The sequence below is a fragment of the Numida meleagris genome, chromosome 1 (genome assembly GCF_002078875.1).
Source record: "Numida meleagris isolate 19003 breed g44 Domestic line chromosome 1, NumMel1.0, whole genome shotgun sequence".
In the NCBI taxonomy this organism is placed as follows: Eukaryota; Metazoa; Chordata; class Aves; order Galliformes; family Numididae; genus Numida; species Numida meleagris.
This window is the reverse complement of record NC_034409.1, coordinates 143,682,957-143,701,709: the sequence shown is the minus strand read 5'-3', so window position 1 is coordinate 143,701,709 and position 18,753 is coordinate 143,682,957. Positions and strand designations below refer to the sequence as shown.

General features: G+C 39.5%; 1 protein-coding gene across 1 annotated transcript in view; it reads left to right on the top strand.

The window, feature by feature from the left end:
* DNAJC3 (DnaJ heat shock protein family (Hsp40) member C3) overlaps nucleotides 1-18,753 on the top strand; it is a 32,396-nt gene that overhangs the window by 5,983 nt on the left and 7,660 nt on the right. Inside the window, exons 3-9 of the mRNA XM_021416625.1 lie at nucleotides 1,274-1,398; nucleotides 2,470-2,544; nucleotides 10,733-10,885; nucleotides 12,349-12,530; nucleotides 14,401-14,520; nucleotides 15,737-15,842; nucleotides 15,934-16,054. Coding sequence (XP_021272300.1) covers nucleotides 1,274-1,398; nucleotides 2,470-2,544; nucleotides 10,733-10,885; nucleotides 12,349-12,530; nucleotides 14,401-14,520; nucleotides 15,737-15,842; nucleotides 15,934-16,054 — 882 coding nt within the window. The remainder of the gene's footprint in view (nucleotides 1-1,273; nucleotides 1,399-2,469; nucleotides 2,545-10,732; nucleotides 10,886-12,348; nucleotides 12,531-14,400; nucleotides 14,521-15,736; nucleotides 15,843-15,933; nucleotides 16,055-18,753) is intronic.

Below are 18,753 nucleotides of genomic sequence, written 5' to 3'. Positions count from 1 at the left end.
TATCCACTGTTGTTACCTTCCTGGGATGTTTAGTTAGATGCTGCGTGGATACTGGTTGTTCCTGCTCTGCATATTTAGGCGTACGCAGCTAGACTTAATCCCAAATTTTCCTTTTCTTAGTAGTAGTAGTAACATTTGAATTAACCTGACATCTGCAGTCATAGTTTACGATGTGTATTACAGCAGGGGGATTATTGATGGAATATTATTTAACAATGCTAGAAATTGGTCCGTAACCAAGAGACAGTCGGCAAAGAGTGCAGATACTAGCTCATATCTCTCTGGAAAAAGTGTTTTGGTGTTGAAGGCGGCCAGAAATGGAGCTCAGTTACTTGCCTTAAGATTTCTGGTAATACTTTTGTTTACCTTAAAGCTCAACTGTAATCTCAGATGAGGTAAGGAAGAGACATCCTTGTTTTGTTCCTTAGATGTGTGTTCTTGTCTGGAAGTTCTGTGATGCTTAAAAGAAGCATACTTTTAAAATCCAGTAAATAGTCTGCTATACTAATAGTCTGCTATCTTTTACTGCATTTTGTTGTTTAGGTGATCTAAATTACCCTTCCTTGAGAGCCAGAGTAACTGTCATCTGCTTCTTTGAAATGCTGCATAGTGAAGGATATTAAGAAAAGTATTGTTTTCAGAGGCTTGTGTTTCCCTCCTGTAGTGATATTTGTATATGCGCTAGGTTTAGATGGTGTTAAAATTGCAGGATCTTGTACACGGTCTGCAGGTCAAACATCCTAGCCTTGAAGTTGGTTTTTATATAGTACATGTTTTTGTCTGCCATTGAGGGAGGCTGTTGGTGCCCACGTATATTAAAGAAAGAAGTTGCTTCTGTTAAATGGATGATGTAAAGAGTTTATGCATCTGTAATGACAGTGGTCTAACATATGGGTCATTTTGGGATTACTAGTTTGCTTTCTATACAGTGGAATGGGGAATGATGAATTAACATGCTTTCAAATGCAGGCCTGCAGTTTGAGATAAAGGGTTAGTATGTAAGAGCTGTTTTTTCTTGTACAAAGCTGAAAAATATGTACATATTTCACCTTCAGAAGTCTGAATTATTTAAAATATACCGTGTTTCTGTAATCTCTATTGTTCAATAATTAAACTGCATAAAATTACTTGGAACAAATGTTTTATTGATAAATATAGTTCCTCCAATGGCTTGAAACTGGGGAAGTATATTTGTAGTCATTACAGTTTAGCTGTACCCAAAGGTTCAGTTACTTTGGAGACAGTATTCTGATTACTCTTCATTCGCTTGCAGAGGGAGACTCCGATAACTACATTGCTTATTACAGAAGAGCCACGGTGTACTTAGCCATGGGCAAATCTAAAGCAGCAATTCGTGATTTAAGTAAAGTGGTTGAATTAAAGCAGGACTTCACATCCGTGAGTATTCTTGAAATTGGAAACTGTTCAAGCGTAAAAAAAAAAAATTACTTCAAAGGAGGTTGTTTTTCAGGTTTTGCTAAACAGAAATAGAAAATGCATTATAACTCAGAGCTTTAAATATGATAAAGTAATAGCGGTAGTGTATGCACTTGAATTTGCAAATACTGAGTACAGTCTAGACTGTTATTCTAGAAACTAAAGGTTTCATTAAGCGCATGTTCCTCATGGGTTTGTCCTGTACGTTTTCCTTCTCTTATTTGCAGCTGTTCCATTTTCAGTTATGCACGCTTCTCTCTCAGGTTGGAGGAGGGAGAGCGGATGTCCCTGCTCTCTTCTGTCCTTATGAGTATTTCATTTGAGGCATTTCTCCTCTCTACAGGAGCTGTGCTAGTTTCAGTCCCATCCCGTGGGGCTGTTGCAAGTTCCGACTTACCCATAGCTCACTTGTGCTTACCGTATGAGGAGAGGCTGCCTAACTAGTTGGAGATGATGTTGGAGTCCTCTCTACCCAATTCTCTGATTTCCATGTTCAGTAGCATGTCCTGTATAATTTCCAGTAGAGTACCAAGTGTTAAATTCAGTGTTGAATTTGTATCATAAATCAAATCATATAAATCATTAATTTGCCTCGTTACATACTTGCTGTTTCTCTGAAAGTTTAGTGGAGGAACTCAGTGTGGGAAATATTAAAAATTATTTCTGCTGGTTTAAAAAAAAATCTCTGACCAGGTGTAACCAGGGAAGTGGCTGAAGGTTAATATTCACCCTGTTTTGTGCAGCTTTTGAAATGAGTTCTTTCATTTATGTTGGAAGTTACTGCTATTTATTAGAAAAGTATATGCTTTATCTCTCAGTTGTGGTGTAAAGTAATTCTTTACTGTCAGAGGCCTCTTAACATTGCTGGTTTTAAGAAGGCAAAGAACAGGTGGTGATGTCTCTGACTCAACTTGGTAGCTGTAGTAAAATAAAACTTTTAGCAGGAAAAAAAAAGGAAATTGAAACAAATGTTCATAATTTCCTGAATTCCAATATGTAAATTGAAAAGAAGTATCTTCTATTTCATTTCAGGCAAGATTACAGAGGGGACATCTGCTGCTCAAGCAAGGAAAGTTTGATGAAGCAGAAGATGACTTCAAAAATGTGGTAAGTTGGAGGCCTGAATTGGGAAAACTACATTCCTGCTTTTAAAGTTGGATTTTGAGCCACTCTGATGTTTGAGGATGTGAATGCATATGTAAGTTCAAGTCTTCCCTGTTCTTTAAAGGTACTGTAGTTAAGCTACATCATATGAATAAATGACTGATGATGTTGGGATGGAGTAGCGAAAATGAAATGGGAAAGTGCTGCTTGAAGTAGCACAGCACTTTGAGAAGTTTTTTGTGTTTGTGCCGAACGCTTTGTGATCTCTGCTTGATGGCATCTATACTGGAGAGCAGTCTTCATTCAGAAACGTAGATTTAGTGATGTGTGACTCAGTGTAAATCAGTGTTCATTTACGTACTTCATGATATGTAGGTGACACTGGGAGATCACTGGGGGCCCTCATGGATCAGGCTATCTCTTTCCAGTGATAGCCGAAGGATCCTAGGCTCTTAGTTCAGTCACTATGTTAAAAATGAGTTAATTCAGTGGCATGCATCTGCATCCCTTCATATCTGCAAAGGAGTCCTGCATTCTTCATGAAGGTGCTGATAGTGGCCTCTCCATGAGTTTCCTTGCAAGTACAGCTGGCTCTTATTCACTTGGGTGAGTTTTTATTTCAGTGGATTTTTTGTGTTATCTCAGCCTTACGCTGCGAAAATAAACCCTGGAACAAAATCAACTTCATATTCAGGAAATATGTAAAATCAATTCCCCTTTCTTTTGCATAGAATTACTGTAAGCACAAGGATAAATAAGATTAATTGCTATATTCATTTATTCTTCAATATTTGCTAGTTTGAGCAGCTCGTCTGTCCTTTATACCGACATAAATAGAATTTGCAAGTATAACTGATGCTGTCTTATTGACGTTCTTTGAAGTGTGTGATGGAGAAAGCAGTTCTGTATTGCAGATTAGAGATGCTTCATGGGAATCTTTCTAGTGAGGCTGTAAGAGAAAAACAGAACAGTTACAAAGCTGCCTTGCAAGTGTAAACTGTAACTATTAAGATTATAAATACACCAGGTGATCTTGGTGTTTCCAGCAAAGCTGCAGTAGCTTATCCTGAAAGTCATGTAGCAGTGGCTGCTCCTGCTGCTGCTTGCTCAGTAAGCTTCTCAGGAACGAGCGTGTGGTCTACAGTTGCATGTTGAATTGCAGTGCAGCCCTGCTGTTTGCATTGCAGGAGAATGTCATCCAGCTTTGATTAACTGAGAACATAGTTGCTGCAACTACGATGCAGCGTGATGTTGGTGTTGATTCTGAGTTTGTGTATGCATCTCTTTGCAGTTATTCTTTTCCTGACTATTGCTTAATAACATGTATGGAAATGCTTTCCCAAAGCTGTTGAGTAGCTTGCTTTTTTCCAAACCAGCTGAAACTCCAGACAATTGTAGATAGATTACCTGACTGAAGAAAAGTAGCTGTTTCAGTCTTCAGTTGGGCTTTGAGTCAGAAGTAGAACAGAGTTTCTTCTCAGTAGTTGACTTTAGATTCCATATTGGTCCGAAAATCTTAGTTCCAGTTTTCTTGGTTCTGTGAACAGTATTGCTTATGTACTTTCTTAGCGATTATGGCAAGTGGTATGTTTTGAAGAGAATGTTTTTCAGTTGAATACAATATATTTGAGCAAAATATGATATTAAATTAATCCTTTATAATAGGCTTGTTCATTTGGTAGAGAAGATTACATTATTGTGAGTATCTTGATTTCAAAGTAAAATACTTCGGAGGACTAGTGAGAGATTTCCCTTGTTTCTAAGTCTTTCAAATAGACAGTCCGGTTGTTCTCTCAGTTCTTGTTCTGACAGTGTGCTTACTTCTCAATATGAAAATATTTAATCTTGAAATGTGAGGACATCAAAGCACAGTATTGTGAAACATAATGTTTCTCTGTGACATTGATCTATTTATACGAGAGTAGGGGAGAGGTGGAGGAAGGCTGTTCAGAGACTGAGTCGTTTCGAAGTGATTTTAAGACTTGGACATCCAGGCTCTATAACTTAGTTAACAAAGCGACAGAGGAAAAGTAAACAGTAGTCACTAAGAAACTATTGATTCATACTCCAAGTCAGTTGTCAAGAACCCAGAAGGAATAAGTACTTAGTAGCTCAGAGTAAAAGTTCCTTCTACTTCTAGTGCAGATGTGACCCAAAAAAGTGCCAGTGGGGTCTTCCTAGCTTTTAGTCTAGAATTCAGTTTTGGTCTTGGATACCTAAAATTGTATGCTTTACATTTGAACTGAACGTATAATCTCTCTTCTGCTTTTTGGTTGAGTAAATGTAGGTGAGGGCCTAAATGGCTATCTAACCTTTCACTTTGTTGACTGGATAGCTGCTAACTAGGGTGCTGTCATTCTCAGTAAGTACATAAAACATCAGCAAATGTAGGTATCCAAATCTAGATCTAAACTGTAGTGAGATGCTGACTATCCCACATTTGTCATGCATCTGTTCTAAGTCTGCAAAGAGTCGCTGTAATTCAGTAGCCATGTAGCAGTCTGGTCATACGTTCGGGCCTGCAGAAGTTGAGTATCATGTAAAGATGGGGAGAAGGTGCTTGTTTCAACCTCTGTTCTTTCTCACTGCAAGGGAAGTATGGAGTATGGAGATTTTCAGGACATTGTGTAATGTACATGGTTCTGAGGACGTGTTCTGCTTACTAGAATTAAGAAGGAGGTAAATGTGAGAGTTTTTACCTTTCATGTTAGTTTTTTTTCCTGAGAAAATAGTTTAGTGCATGAGATGAGCTTTCTTGTGGTAAAGCCAGGCATTTTGGTTGTATGCCCTCGGCTGACAGTAGATGTGTTCACTGATGTGATTTCAGTAATGGTGATTTGGTTTTGTTTGGTTTAAGGCAGGGGATTAGATCGTAAAATGTTCCCCACTTTGGAGTTGAAGAAACCAGCTCAGCATTTGGAAACTAAGGAGAGTGATTTTACTTGGGCTACTTGAGGACAGGCATGTAGGAGGAAGGTACTGCTTCCTTGTATGACGCTTGTGTCGGCATTGCCAGTACTGCTTTCCCTATGTACCAGAAGCTGTGAGTGGTGTAATGGGAACTGCCTGTAAATGTTATTTTCTTGTAGCATATTCCCCCAGTCTGTCAAATCCCAGCGGAGATACTGAAATATCTATTTCCCATCCTTCCTCCATTCTCTTTTGGAGTTGTGCTCATTGAAAGGATTGTCTGAAGAGTTTAGCAGATGAACTTGTTCTTGAGGGAAATTCTTTCCTATAGTACATGGAAAAGTTTTGTGAGGACCCTAAACTTATTTAAAGTTGTGTGGTTGCCAGATGGAGCAATTCTTCTGTTCGAATGCTTCTGCCTGAGTCAGTACTGGCTATCTTAAGAGCATTAGTGGCAGTGTGAGGGCAGACAGCAGGAGTGCCTGACTGGGAAGGGTAGGAGCAGTTCTTTTGGGTGTAGAGCCTTTTGAGACCTCAGCCTTCGTGCCATTGTTTCACAGGATGGTGGGTGTTTTTTTCCCTTTTTCCTCGTTGCACCCTTTTTTTAATCACTTTGGTTTTGGATAGAGGAGGCGATTCAGACTTATCCCTTGATATGTTAAGCAAGGCCGTGTTTATAGAAACTCTTTGTTTTTTGCCAACAGATGCACCAAGCTGATGAGGTTACAACATGCACCAGGCAGCTTTTTCTGCCTAGCAAGACCAAATCACAGCTCCTTACTCTTCAGAAAAGTAGCTTTTTCCTTCTAACTCAGCTGTGAGAATGGAAATGTAACACCTAGAGGGTAATAAAACTTTTAATGGATGTCAACGGAATGGTCTAATTCTTGTGTTCAGAGTGCCCAGGATGAAACAAGGATAAAGTATAAGTCCTTGTGTGAATTTATATATTTTGAAGTTGTTGCTTACAGTGTATGTACTTATTTCTCCAATCCCAATTTTGGTTAAATGCTCCTGTGCATTAATATGAAGCTCATTTAGTTCTGGTAAGTAGTTTCCAAATAGTAGCAGTCAGCAGGGTGAATTTGGGAGCACATCAATGCTCAAAACTAAGGCCTCAGCCCTTGAAAGCCCTGGAATATTTATTTAGCTTTAAGCATGTGATTTTCAGTGAGAGTAAAAGGAATAATTATATACTGTGGTTGTCACATTCCTTTCAAATCCTCTTTTTATTTTTTTTAAGACTGACTGTGATGTTCACAGTTGCAACGTGTTGCAATAAATACTCCAAACTGAGACTTCCTAAATACCCTTTCCAGGGAGACAATTGTGAGAACGCTTAAAAGCTGGAAACTGAACTTTCCACTTGCAGCTCCACTAGGTGTCAGCCAAAACTAAGTGGCTGAGCACAGTATGTTTGCAGATGCTTGCTTCCGTGTGTTTCTCTCAGATCATGATCATCTGTAGCTTCCTGGGTAAGGAGTAAAAGATGTATTTAAATACTTCCTTTTTTCTGTCTGATATCACGGCTGTGTTGTCTAATATATTGCTCTGCCAGTGCAGAACTTTCCTTTGTGTTCCGTTCTTGTGTGCGTCGGTGTCTTGATCTCTGATGAAGCAAACTACAGAGGTTCCTGCAGCTGTCTTCAGAGCATCTAAGTTCAACAAGACCTAGTGCCATGTCCTACCACAACAACTCTGGGCAATGCTGCGGGCTTGGGGCAGAGTGGCTGGAAGACTTTGTGAAAGAAGTGGACCTGGGGGTGCTGGTCGATGCTGGGCTAAACATGAGAGCCAGCAGTGTGTCCAGATAGCCTAGAAGTCCATTGGCATCCTGGCTCGTTTCAGAGATAGTGAAGTCAGCAGGAACAGGGGGTGATCATCCTCCTGTACTCAGCCCTGGTGAGGCCAAACCTTGAGTGCTGTGTTCAGTTTTGGGCCCCTCACTGCAAGGAAGACACCGAGGCCCTGGAGTGTGTTTAGAGAAGGGCAATGAAGCTGTGATGGTGTTTCAGAGCGAAAGTTTTATGAGGAGTAGGGAACTGGATTTGCATAATCTGGAGAAGAGAAGGCTTGGGGAGACCTTGCTGCTCTCTACAACTACCTGAAGGGAGGTTGTGGGAAGGTGAGGGTCGGCCCCTTCTCCCAGGTAACTAGAGACAGGACAAGAGGGAATGGCCTCAAGTTGCACCAGGGGAGGTTCAGGTTGGATATCTTCTCTGAAAGTGGTTAGACACTGGAATGGTCTGCCCAGGGTGGTTGAGTCACCATCCCTGGCGATGTTCAAGAAATGTTTAGGTGCTGTACTAAGGGACATGGTTTAACGGCGGAATGTTGGTGGTAGGTGGGTGGTTGGACTAGGTGATCTTGGAGGTCTTTTCCAACCTTGGTGATCTATGATCTTTCACAAGCCTCATCAATTTACTTTCATTGCTGGTGTATTTATAAGCATGAAAAACAAGAAAAATGCAGAGATTGAAGTGAATTCCTACTATCTTTTTCTCCACTGTCCTGGATACAGCAAGGTAATATAGCAAAGTTTTGAGTCTTGCCTTTGAGATGAAGTACTGTGGAAGCCAGCTTCCTATGAACAGTGGAGAGGTGGAAGATGCACATATAAATGCTTTTAAAGCTTCACTTTAAAGTCCTGTGTGGCTGATGCTTTTATTCTGTTTAATCTTTCTCAACTGGGTGGAGGGAAGGGAGGGTTTTTTGCCCTGGGATATTTCTCCACTCCACCAAGATCAGACGGTAAAATAACGTAGCACCTATAAGTGGTAAATCTGCAAGAGAAAATTACTTAGGATAACAAAACCATTCCCATATGCTGGCCTCTGTTTTCTCTAAAGGAATTATGGTTTGGGGGTTGGTTTTTCTTTTTGGGAGTGAATGAAAGCTGCTGTAACAGATGGCTAATGCTTGTTGCTGTAACTTAAACTGCAACTAAGCATTCTAATCCAAATGTAGTAAACATCAAAGACAGCAAAGGATGCTGTGTTGAAAAGCAGTGGCTGTGTTCTGGAACATGTCCACCACTAGCAGTGTGCTTGCACAGCGTAGCTTAGGATGAGCACGCAGAGAACTATTAGATTTGCCCTAGATGTGTATTAGCTCAGCTGAAGTGAGATTTCTTTAATACCTTACTCCTTGCTAGGAAATCTTACACGCTTCATGCAAGCGGTTGGTCTGTCCTGGTCTTACCATTCCAAAGGAAAAGGACAAATAATTGAAATGTGATTTGTTTTCAGTAATGGTGTGATAGTCTCCTGATCACTGGGCAAAAGGACAGAAAAAACTTGGAAAATAAACCAAAATAAGAGTATCAAACAGCTGCATTATATTTCCTGCTTTCTCTGGGTGCTTAATGAAGAGTATTCTTTTTGCTTTAATTAACATGACTGATTACAACAATGTATTAGTACACTAATTAATGATTAAGAGCCGTGAGTCTATGTTTCTGTAATATATAGAGCATTAAAGGTTTTTGCCTTTGCTTTAGCTGAGCAGTTTGTACTACCTCAAATTACCCAGGCTGCTTCACTCAAATGATGTCTAATACAGTTTGATTTGTCTGTATGACTGTAACATCGCTTTTCCTGTTTTACTGATGGTTTGGTCCAAATAACTTACAAAAGACATGCAGCGTGTCTAAAGAGTGCAATTACTGTAAGTTGAAAGAGATAAAGCTTATTTGTAGAAAAGAGTTCTTAATTTTTAAAAGAAAATGCTGAGAAATTGAGGGAAAAATTAGGTCAGTCTTGGAGCTGAAGAATTTGGGACTTGAGAGGTTTTTAATCTTCAAACTTTTAAAATTACAGATGTAGATATTTTCCTCTTATCACTTTCTCCAGGGCTGGGAGAGAATGAGGATACATGCTGGCAAGGGTTTATAAGCAGAATTTCTATTCTAACCAGGAGAAAAGCTTCTTGAAACGTGCATTAGGAGTCAACCTACAAAGGACAAAACTCTTTGATTGCCTTCCTTTGTTCTTGCAAATAGACAGTGTAGAGGGATAAAGGAGTATTTTCAGGTCTAAGTACAACTTGATTTCTGCCAAAGGAAAATGGAACGACTTCATAATGTTCAGAAAGACTTCATACAAAGAATCTAAGACAGAGGTGAGACCTGGTCATGTTCCATTAAGGCTTTTCCCTTTCATATACTTAAGTGTTAGAACCGGGGAATTCTGTTGAAGGAGTTCTGAGGACTAATGTTGAATTACCTTAGAGACTTGAGCACAGAGTATGAGCATTTGAAGAACTTATTGATCAGAAGAAAGGAAGGGGCAGATTCAAGATCTAGGAGGAGAGGGGAAAAGTACAGGATGACTTTGAGGACATGGTAATTTTAGTTGGCGTTCTGTGTATAAAATACAAGATTTTTTTGGTTTTTTTGTTTGTTTTTTAAGTCAAAACTTGCACTAAGTCCTACTGATTGAGCCCCTCTAAAGCTCTGGAAGTCATAATGATCAGCTCTAAGTGTGAAGCTACTGCCTTAATCAAACTGTACTAATTTTACATATGACTTCCTGGCTTTGCAAGAGAATGGATGAGATTTTTGTCATTCTGGTTGGTAGCAGAGTTGCTGGGAGAGCTGTTCGGTTTATTTCTTTGAAAACACAAAGCTACTTAAGGAAAAGAATGCAACTACAATGCGACTTCTTGGTCAGAGGGAGGAAATTAGTCTTTATAGACAAAACCTTAGGCTTGTGTAAAACCACATATGAAGTGCCTGGATGTCATAGTTCATCCTAGTAAGCCCTTCCACCAGCTGAAGCCTTATCTTGCTGCTGCAGCCACTCTTCCTGGGAAGATCCAAGAACCACAGCCTTACAGTAATACTATCTGTGACATGTTGCAATTGTTTCTGTGTTGTGTTTAAAGTGAGATGTGTGATTATTATATGGATGTACTTTCTGCTGATGCTGAGGAATCTTGTATTTAATAACTGTCTGCAGAAAGATCAACTTGGTTACAATTGAGAGGAGCATGACTTCCTGAGGTTGGTGGAAAGGAACTCTTGTTGTGTATTAATTTGTCCAAAGGTGAGTGATCATGTCAGGATGAGGGGAGGAATTAAGAGTTTTCAAACTTCTGGCATCTTGTATAAAAACTTAAAATGTCTGTCTCTCTGGAATTTAGAGTTGGAAACACTTCTGGTGGAATTTTAAAACTCTGTTTATTTGCAGCTTTAATCAGTTTGCCATGATGTGATTATTAATGGGCCAAAAAGAGATTTCTGAGCAAGCAATTCAGTCTCTCTTCACGTTAATGTTTGCAGCTCAAATCCAATCCCAGCAATAATGAGGAAAAAGAAGCCCAAACTCAACTGACAAAATCGGATGAGCTACAGCGCCTGTATTCACAAGCATTGTCTGCATACCAGCAAGAGGATTATGAAGCCGCAATTCCTCTTCTTGATGAAATCTTGGCAGTAAGTGTTATGTAAAATGGTGCTGTCCAGTGGGATAGCAACCTGTTGTAGGGAGCCTGCTTTAGCAGGGAGGTTGGACTCGGTGATCTCTGCGTGTCCCTTCCAACCCGTATGATTCTGTGGTACAGTGAAAAGGAAATAGGAACTCCTGTCTGTGTATATTTTTTATTTAACAACTTCTTCACTGATGAGAAAATATGTGGTGTAATTGGCTTCATTTTGCTGAGCACAGTGAGTCTATCCTGAAGTTGGAGAGTGTAGAGCATTGGCTGCAACAATATTTTAAAAAGATCATTGTAGTTATGGGTAAAGATACGGCTTCAACCAAACTTCTGTTGTGGGCAGCTGTCTTGATCATTCTCCCTTTTTGTGCAAGTCTATTCTTGAGGGAGCCCAGAGTGGTGGGGAAACTTGTTCTCTAAATAATGAAGTTTTGCAAATACAGGAGGCGTAGGTGTTTCTAATCTAGATTCTCCTTTGTTGATAACGCAGGCAGTTTGTGCTGAATACAAGACTTGGTAAAGGGTAGTTCATCACTAAGAAGCGAGTGCTTTTCTTGTCTTGAAAAACAAAGTAATAAAAGATCAGTAGCATCACAAAGTTGAAAATGTGCATAGCCATCTGTATTCTCAGCCTGTTCCTTAAGATGCGTTTGTTGAATCCCACTCAGTAAAAGTAGCCTGATAGTCTGTGTGGAATAACTCAGTCTTGTGGGCACCTGGTATGTCATACAGAAATGTATTAAAAGACAGCTGACTGCTGTGATGCTTTACATGCACATTAAAATTGTTGATTTGGAGTTTACAACATTAGCTTTTGGTGAAGAAACTGCCCAAGTGTGGGTGTTCATTTGCGGGGAGGGAGCATAGAGAAGTAGAAAAACCTTGTTCTCTAAAGCCAGAGTTTAAAAGCAAATGATAACCTAGAAGAAACTCTGTAAAAGGAATTGCCTATCATAATTCATTCTAAGTAATTATCTTTGCCCTTCAGTGACATTGTTACTTCTGTATAAATCTTTAAAATGAAGGTACTGAGGTCAAGCCTTGTGTAGCTGAAGTTTACCCGCAGGCCTCTTTCTAGAGGACATGTGACAGCTTGGTCCTTGCTGTTCATTTACCTGTGTTCTTTGGAGAAGATGTAATAATTGATGATTCTGATATCCCTTCCCTAGAGGCTCAGCAGTCTGTCCCAGTTTAAGCAGGGCCAGTAGATTTAATTCATCTCCCAGCATGGGCTCATTGAATCATTTACAAATTTTTCAGGCCTTTGTTTTCTATTTGGGCAGGTGCGTCACAGCATCCACCAGGAAGCAGAGTTGCTAATTTGATGTGCTCTGCATGCAGCTTGAACCGTATGCTATTGCAGTTGGCAAAATGAAATTTAAGGGGATTCTTCTTATGTTGGGGAGGAAAGGAAGTGAACTATTACGGACCAAAGTCAAGCTTTAATTTTGATTTCTCAAGGTTTGTGTTTGGGATGCAGAGCTACGGGAACTTCGAGCTGAGTGCTATATAAAGGAAGGGGAGCCGAGCAAAGCAATTAGTGACTTGAAAGCTGCTGCCAAATTAAAGAGCGATAACACTGAAGCCTTCTATAAAATCAGCAGAATATATTATCAGCTGGGGGACCATGAATTATCACTCAGGTAATTTTTTGTTTGCTGTAATTGTAAGAACTGAGACAAAATGTAGTGATGAAAGTCATGATAAACTGTGAAATAGCTACGTCGTCTGGTTTTTGGATGGAGCAGCTACTCTGGTCTGGACCTGGTAAGGGACGCTCCTTTCCAGAAGCTAAGAGCTATGATGACACCACGTTTATTCTTGGCAGATCAGCCGTCAGTGCTTCCTAGCATCTTGTTCAGATGCCACAGTGCAGAACTGTCAGAGTTGCTTACATTTTCTGCTGCTGTTGTGCTTTTCTGTCCTGGAAGAAAGTGTTTCTCTAAATTTGCTTTGTTGGAGGTGATTTTTAAATTATTTCTAATGAAGACAAAAATGTACATACGTGTCCTAGGATGAGATTTATATTTTCAGGAGTAGAAATGAAAGTTACTGGTTTAAAAGTGAATGAGTTAATAAAGAAAGAACACAGGAGTATCCACGTATGAGGAGCAGTGGATCCAGAGCCGTGAAACTTTAGTGTGCTCTGTCATTACTCTTTCATTCCTGTGAAGTTGAAGGCATTGCCTTACGTTCCTAGTCAGTCCTGCAGATAACTACACTGTTGGTGATAACATACTGTTAACATTTTCCTCCTTGTGCTCAGCTGTACAAATGGTATGATCTTTTTGCACACAAGAGGTTTCTGTGAAGCTCTTGATTCCAGATGCATTACTGGAAAAAACTTGAGATTTTTTTCTTTTCTTTGCAGTGTAAGACAAGGGCTGATGGGTAAAAACTGTGCTTGATTAATGTTGCACAAACTGATTTTTACAGCAGGTCAAAGATTTTTTTTTCTGTATATTCAACATAATTAACAGCAAGTAGCTGACTTGTTTGTCTTAGAGATCCCATTTCCAGAGTATATTTAATCTCTGGTGTCTGTAGCTCGCTTCTGTGGTGATTTTTGGTAGCTGACCATAGCTTAACCTAATGATCACGGGAAGCGTTATTTTTGTCCTCTGAAATCCACACATGGGCTTCCTCTTTTAATAACCAAATCTTAAGCATAAATGCACTTGTGAGAGGTGACCGAAGAACAGAATATTCTATTCATTCTAACAGAATGAAACAATAAGGCTCTTTATTCTTCTGATACTACTTTTTGCATCATAAGGTCATAGTTCTATAGTTCTTGGCTGATTAACTTTGTCTTTCCCTTAGTTTGTTTTAGTTCTCTTCACAAGCTTAATGATTTTAAAATGCTACGTGTAAATGTTTGTGATTAGGAACATAATTTTTTTTATCTATTGTTTGAAAATAACACCTTGGTTGCGCTGATGACTCTGTATGAATACGTAACTTCTATTCCTTAATGGGAATTGGATTTTCGAGTTTGGTGGAGTTATTTATTTATCTATTTATAGACCTGTGTCTGATTAAACAGTCTTCACAGTGAAAAGTCCAGCTCAGGCTTAGCAGATATGCTATTAAGCAGAGCTTTGGACCTTACTTGAGCTTTATCTGTTTCATACAATACGCTTATGTGTAAGTACTTCATGATCTATTCGAGTTAAACATGCAGGAAAACGGCAGTTATCTGTTAACTGCTGAATACAGTTAATTTCCCAGGGTGTATCTTTCTTCTGCTTTTTATTCAGTTACTAATATAACACTTCTCAATTTGGGCATATTTAACAATAAAAAATAATTTTAAAAATATATATTATCTCTTATATCCCTGTATTTTCTGGAAGACTTTTTGCACTCGCTTTGATATTTGAATGAAGGGGAAGATTGTGTAAAGAAATAAGCTCTTGTTGGGGCGGCTTATAAATGCTGCATTGTGCCTCTGGATTAAATTCCATAATGCATGGTGTTTCCTTTCATTTATTTCTTCTCTCCTGTGAAAAGTGAAGTCCGGGAGTGTCTGAAGCTTGACCAAGACCATAAGCAATGTTTCTCTCTGTATAAACAAGTAAAGAAACTCAATAAGCAGATTGAGTCAGCGGAGGAATTCATCAGAGAAGGCAGGTAAGTGTTCATGGTATTAAAAAAGAAAAAATGAGTGCTGAGGTGTCAACAAATTATTGACTGAGGAGCTGATTAAGTGATGCTTTTTGCGTCTGTTAGCTGAAGTGGATAACGGAGCACAGCTATCAAATTACAATCAAAATAAATATTGACTCATGTAGTCAATTCTGAATTCTTTTTGATGCCACTGTCTTCTCTTTGCATACTTTATGGAACAAGTATTAAGATCAAGGTAGGGATAAAATTTTGTCAACTCTCAGGTATTCTAGGACTTCATCTTTGGACTAAAAACACCAGGTATTTCTGCAGTGCCTTGATAGCTAAAGTGGACCTGGTTCATAAGCCTGTCTTACGTACCCTGTTCAGTGCTGCTGTGTTCTTCTACTTCATGCTTCATTTTGGTTTTTACATGTTCCTAGGTGCACAACATCCAACTGTAAGGAGCTCTAACAAGTGATTAAACACTGTCAGAGTGACTTTTTTAAAAGGAAGTCCATCAGGAATGCAAGTCAGCACAACTGAGGACAGTTTCATTAAGTCAGCAGTCCATTTGGGCTCTTACTCCAGTTTTTATTTGCACATTTATTTATCAGCATGTTTGCAGGGACTCTTATGAGAGCTTGCATTCCTCCTAGTTTGTAGCAACCTCTGAGTTCAATTACGCATTCACATTTTTGGGTGAGAGTTTTAATCTTTTTCTTATTAACTGTGGAACCTGAGTATCTTTAAACCCTTACAGCAAAAATGTATTTTGCTTTGTGACTTGCGGAGAAGGCAGGGAGAGGACAACTTCTTGGTTCAAGCTGGCATAAGTTTTCTGGGGGAGTTGTGGTTGTTTTTTTTGGTACTACAGAAGGCAAATAGGACAGTGCTCACAGCGAGACTCCAGACTTAGGCCATTTCAGTCATCAAACAGGGAGGGTTTTGTGGTGGTTCCCCCCCCCCCCCCCCCCAAGTGCAGAGGTTTATATTGGACAGGAAGCAAATCAGGATACTGTTGCTTGTGCACACTGAGGGATGGCAGTCACAGTCTTCTGCGAAAACCTGCTCTTGTCAAAGGGAATAGAAATATAATTCTTAAAGTAGCTGAAATTTTTCTTCATAATGTTGCCTTACATCACATCTTGAAGACTAGTGTAGCCAAATGACATTTTAAATAAACTCCAGCTATTTTAATAGTATGAAATGTAGTAACTATTTATGCTTTATAAAACAGATATGAAGATGCTATCAGTAAATATGACTCTGTAATGAAAACTGAGCCAGATGTCCCAGTTTATACTACTCGTGCCAAAGAAAGGATCTGTCACTGCTTATCAAAGGTAATTCTGCTTCCACTTCTCCCTCTAAATTCCTTTAAAAACAAAAAGTGTAACTCCACCTGTGAATCTTCGCTTTTTTTCTCCTCTTTAGAATCAGCAGGCTACAGAAGCCATAACGGTTTGTACAGAAGTTCTGCAACTCGAACCAACCAATGTGAATGCTCTGAAAGATAGAGCAGAAGCTTATTTGCTGGAAGACCTTTATGAAGAAGGTAACACTTGTCTGCATTTTGTACATATGTTTCTGTGGGCAGTTAAAATGCAGTCAGCGTTTCAAAATTTTTTAACATGCGCTTTGATTCTACGCTATGTTGTTTATCTCTAATCAGCACAGTTGCAGATTTAAGAAAATATCTGCTGTTAATTTAGTCTTGATTAATACAAGTGCTACGCACTTGTTTTATCTAGAGTTGTCTTTACAACAGTGGGCTACGTTTGGGATCTTCCATGAGCGCATACAGCTTACTCAGACTCAACAACTTATATTTATTTAAACAGCAGTGTTAGACAACTGCATGGGCTGTGCTTTCCATTGAGCTTGCAGACTGGCAACCCTTACCGTTGGGTTGTATGTAGAAACATACCAAGAAGTAGTGCTTCAGGAAGTTACTTTTTTCACTGAATTCTCAGATGTTGTGAGAAAGATAATGGGCTAACAAATGTTTTGAGGGACATCCGTGGGATGCTTTGCTGGAAACTTACTTATGTTGCGGGGAACCAAGTTGCATGAATTACCAGTCCAGTTGTTACTGGTATGCGTATGTATTGTAAGAGAAGTGACTAGTTCTGTTAGTGTAACTGCTAAAGAGGCAAAATACCCTGTGTAGAAGGTAGGAAGTGTTCCAAGTGGCACTGGTTGCAAATGCCCTTTGAAATCTTCCCTTTCAAAGAGCTCACAAGCTGCGTGATGGCTATTTCTTTTATCCACAGAGCTGGATGCAGGAAATTGTGTAGGCGATGAGACTGAAAATCACCTTTAGAGCAGGGAAGTGACAAAGTGACAAATGTCTGCTAGGGTTGTGCTGGACCCACTGGCTGTTCTTCACTTCCTAGAAGACAGAGTACTATGGGAATGTTACTTGGTCCATGTTCAACCTTGCAGAAGGAGGACTGAGTAGTTGTGTCCCCATTACGTTATGTAGCTTCTTTCAAGGTCCTAAGTGCTAATGTACTATGTGAATATTCAAAATGTAGCTTAGTAAGTCTCATTTCCACATGAAGCCAGGCTTAAGAAGGAGACTTGGACAGTCTGTCTGTTCCATCCTCCTGCGCTCATTCATGCAACGCTTTTTGAAGCCTTGGGCTGTTCCAGTCAAATACAATAATGGAGAAGACTTGTAAGCTTTAAATCTGCTGGAAAACTAGTTACATTCATTTTAATACTTGCAGAAGAGTTTTCCTTTTCTATATCCTGGTACTGAATTGACAGCTTCACAACTGAACAAAAAAGCCCTCTTCATTTTAAACGTTGATGAGACAGCTATTCTCATTAATGGTATGCTCAGTTTTTTGTCTTTTTGAGAAATTAATCACTGAGAGATGGTATTGTTCACCTCTTGAAGCAAACTTCAAAAATGAGATATGCTTTTTACTTCACTTTTTTAGGCCTCGTTGACTCAAATGCTTGACAACAAAGTGTAAAGAGAGCTGTATGGCTTCAAGTAGTTGTCTTTGTGAGCCCTGTAGGCTTTGTGCGTCAGAAGCTACCTAGTCCTCTGCTGATGCTGGCAAGCCTCCTGGCTCCTTATAAGAGAAGATGGAATACAGCAGCATTTCTAAAAACTGATGGCCTTTGCACAAAGGCATGGCTTAAAGTGAGAAAGTTTCCTGGGCTGGAGCGCCCAGACTTGGACTGGGCTGGCTCTTGGGGGTCACCACGCTCAAGTGGAACTGTGCTTCTCCAAATCCCTGTTGATTAGCACATCTCTTGCCTTCCCTCTGCCCTTGACAGTAGTGAGAGGGTTGCAGTTACGCTCCACTTTCCAACAGTGCCTTCATAAACAGTTGTAGATCGTTAATGTTAATCTGCCTGAAGGTGTCTTCACTTATCCTTCAGTTTTAACTGCTATAAAATGATGGCTGATTTCCTCTCTGCTTCAGAGAGCAGTATGGAGTAATTAAAATCATAGTTTCATATTTAAAGTGGTAGATTGATTCTCTTCCTTCCCTCAAGAAAATTTCAAGCTGTAGGCACCTATCTCCTGTTTAAGGACAGGAAATTTGAAAACACTTATAATTCAGAACTTTGAAGGAGATTATTGTTAAATGTTCAAGATGCGCTTCAGAATGTATAGCTGTGTTCTGATTCCCATTAAATGGTTTTAATTACTTCATAATCACATGGGATCCAGGGCTTGTCTATGAAGACAGATGTGTAATGAATCCTTTTCTAGCTTACCCTGTGAGCACAAGAGTCTGTCTATAAAGTATCCAGCACATCTTTTTTCTAAGAGGAAAAAACACCCGCTGCTCCAAAATTGCTCAGGAAATCTTTCTCTCTAAGAGATGGTTCCTGTTTCAAGAAAGGCGTTACTACTGCAATTATTCCTCTGACAGATTGTACATGGACATAGATTATCTACTCATGCTTGATAAAAAATTAATTGTGTATGGAATAACGCCTGGTCTTGGTCAGGCAAGATTAGGGAAGACAGCTGAGACATTTAGAAATGCAATACAGCTACTACTACAAAGATTATGAAGACTCTTGTATTGGAAGCGGGGAGTTAGATTTGATTAAAATATTTAAATTGAAATGGATACTCAAAGCTGATTGTTCCCTTCATGTTACGGGACCGGATGAAAGGAAGATAAGATGTTCTCTAAAGCAGCAGGCCAGTAAGAAGCAACGATAATTCTTGCGTTAGCTCGTGAGGTATTAGTGCTTTTAGAAGTAGTGACTGAGAGGAAC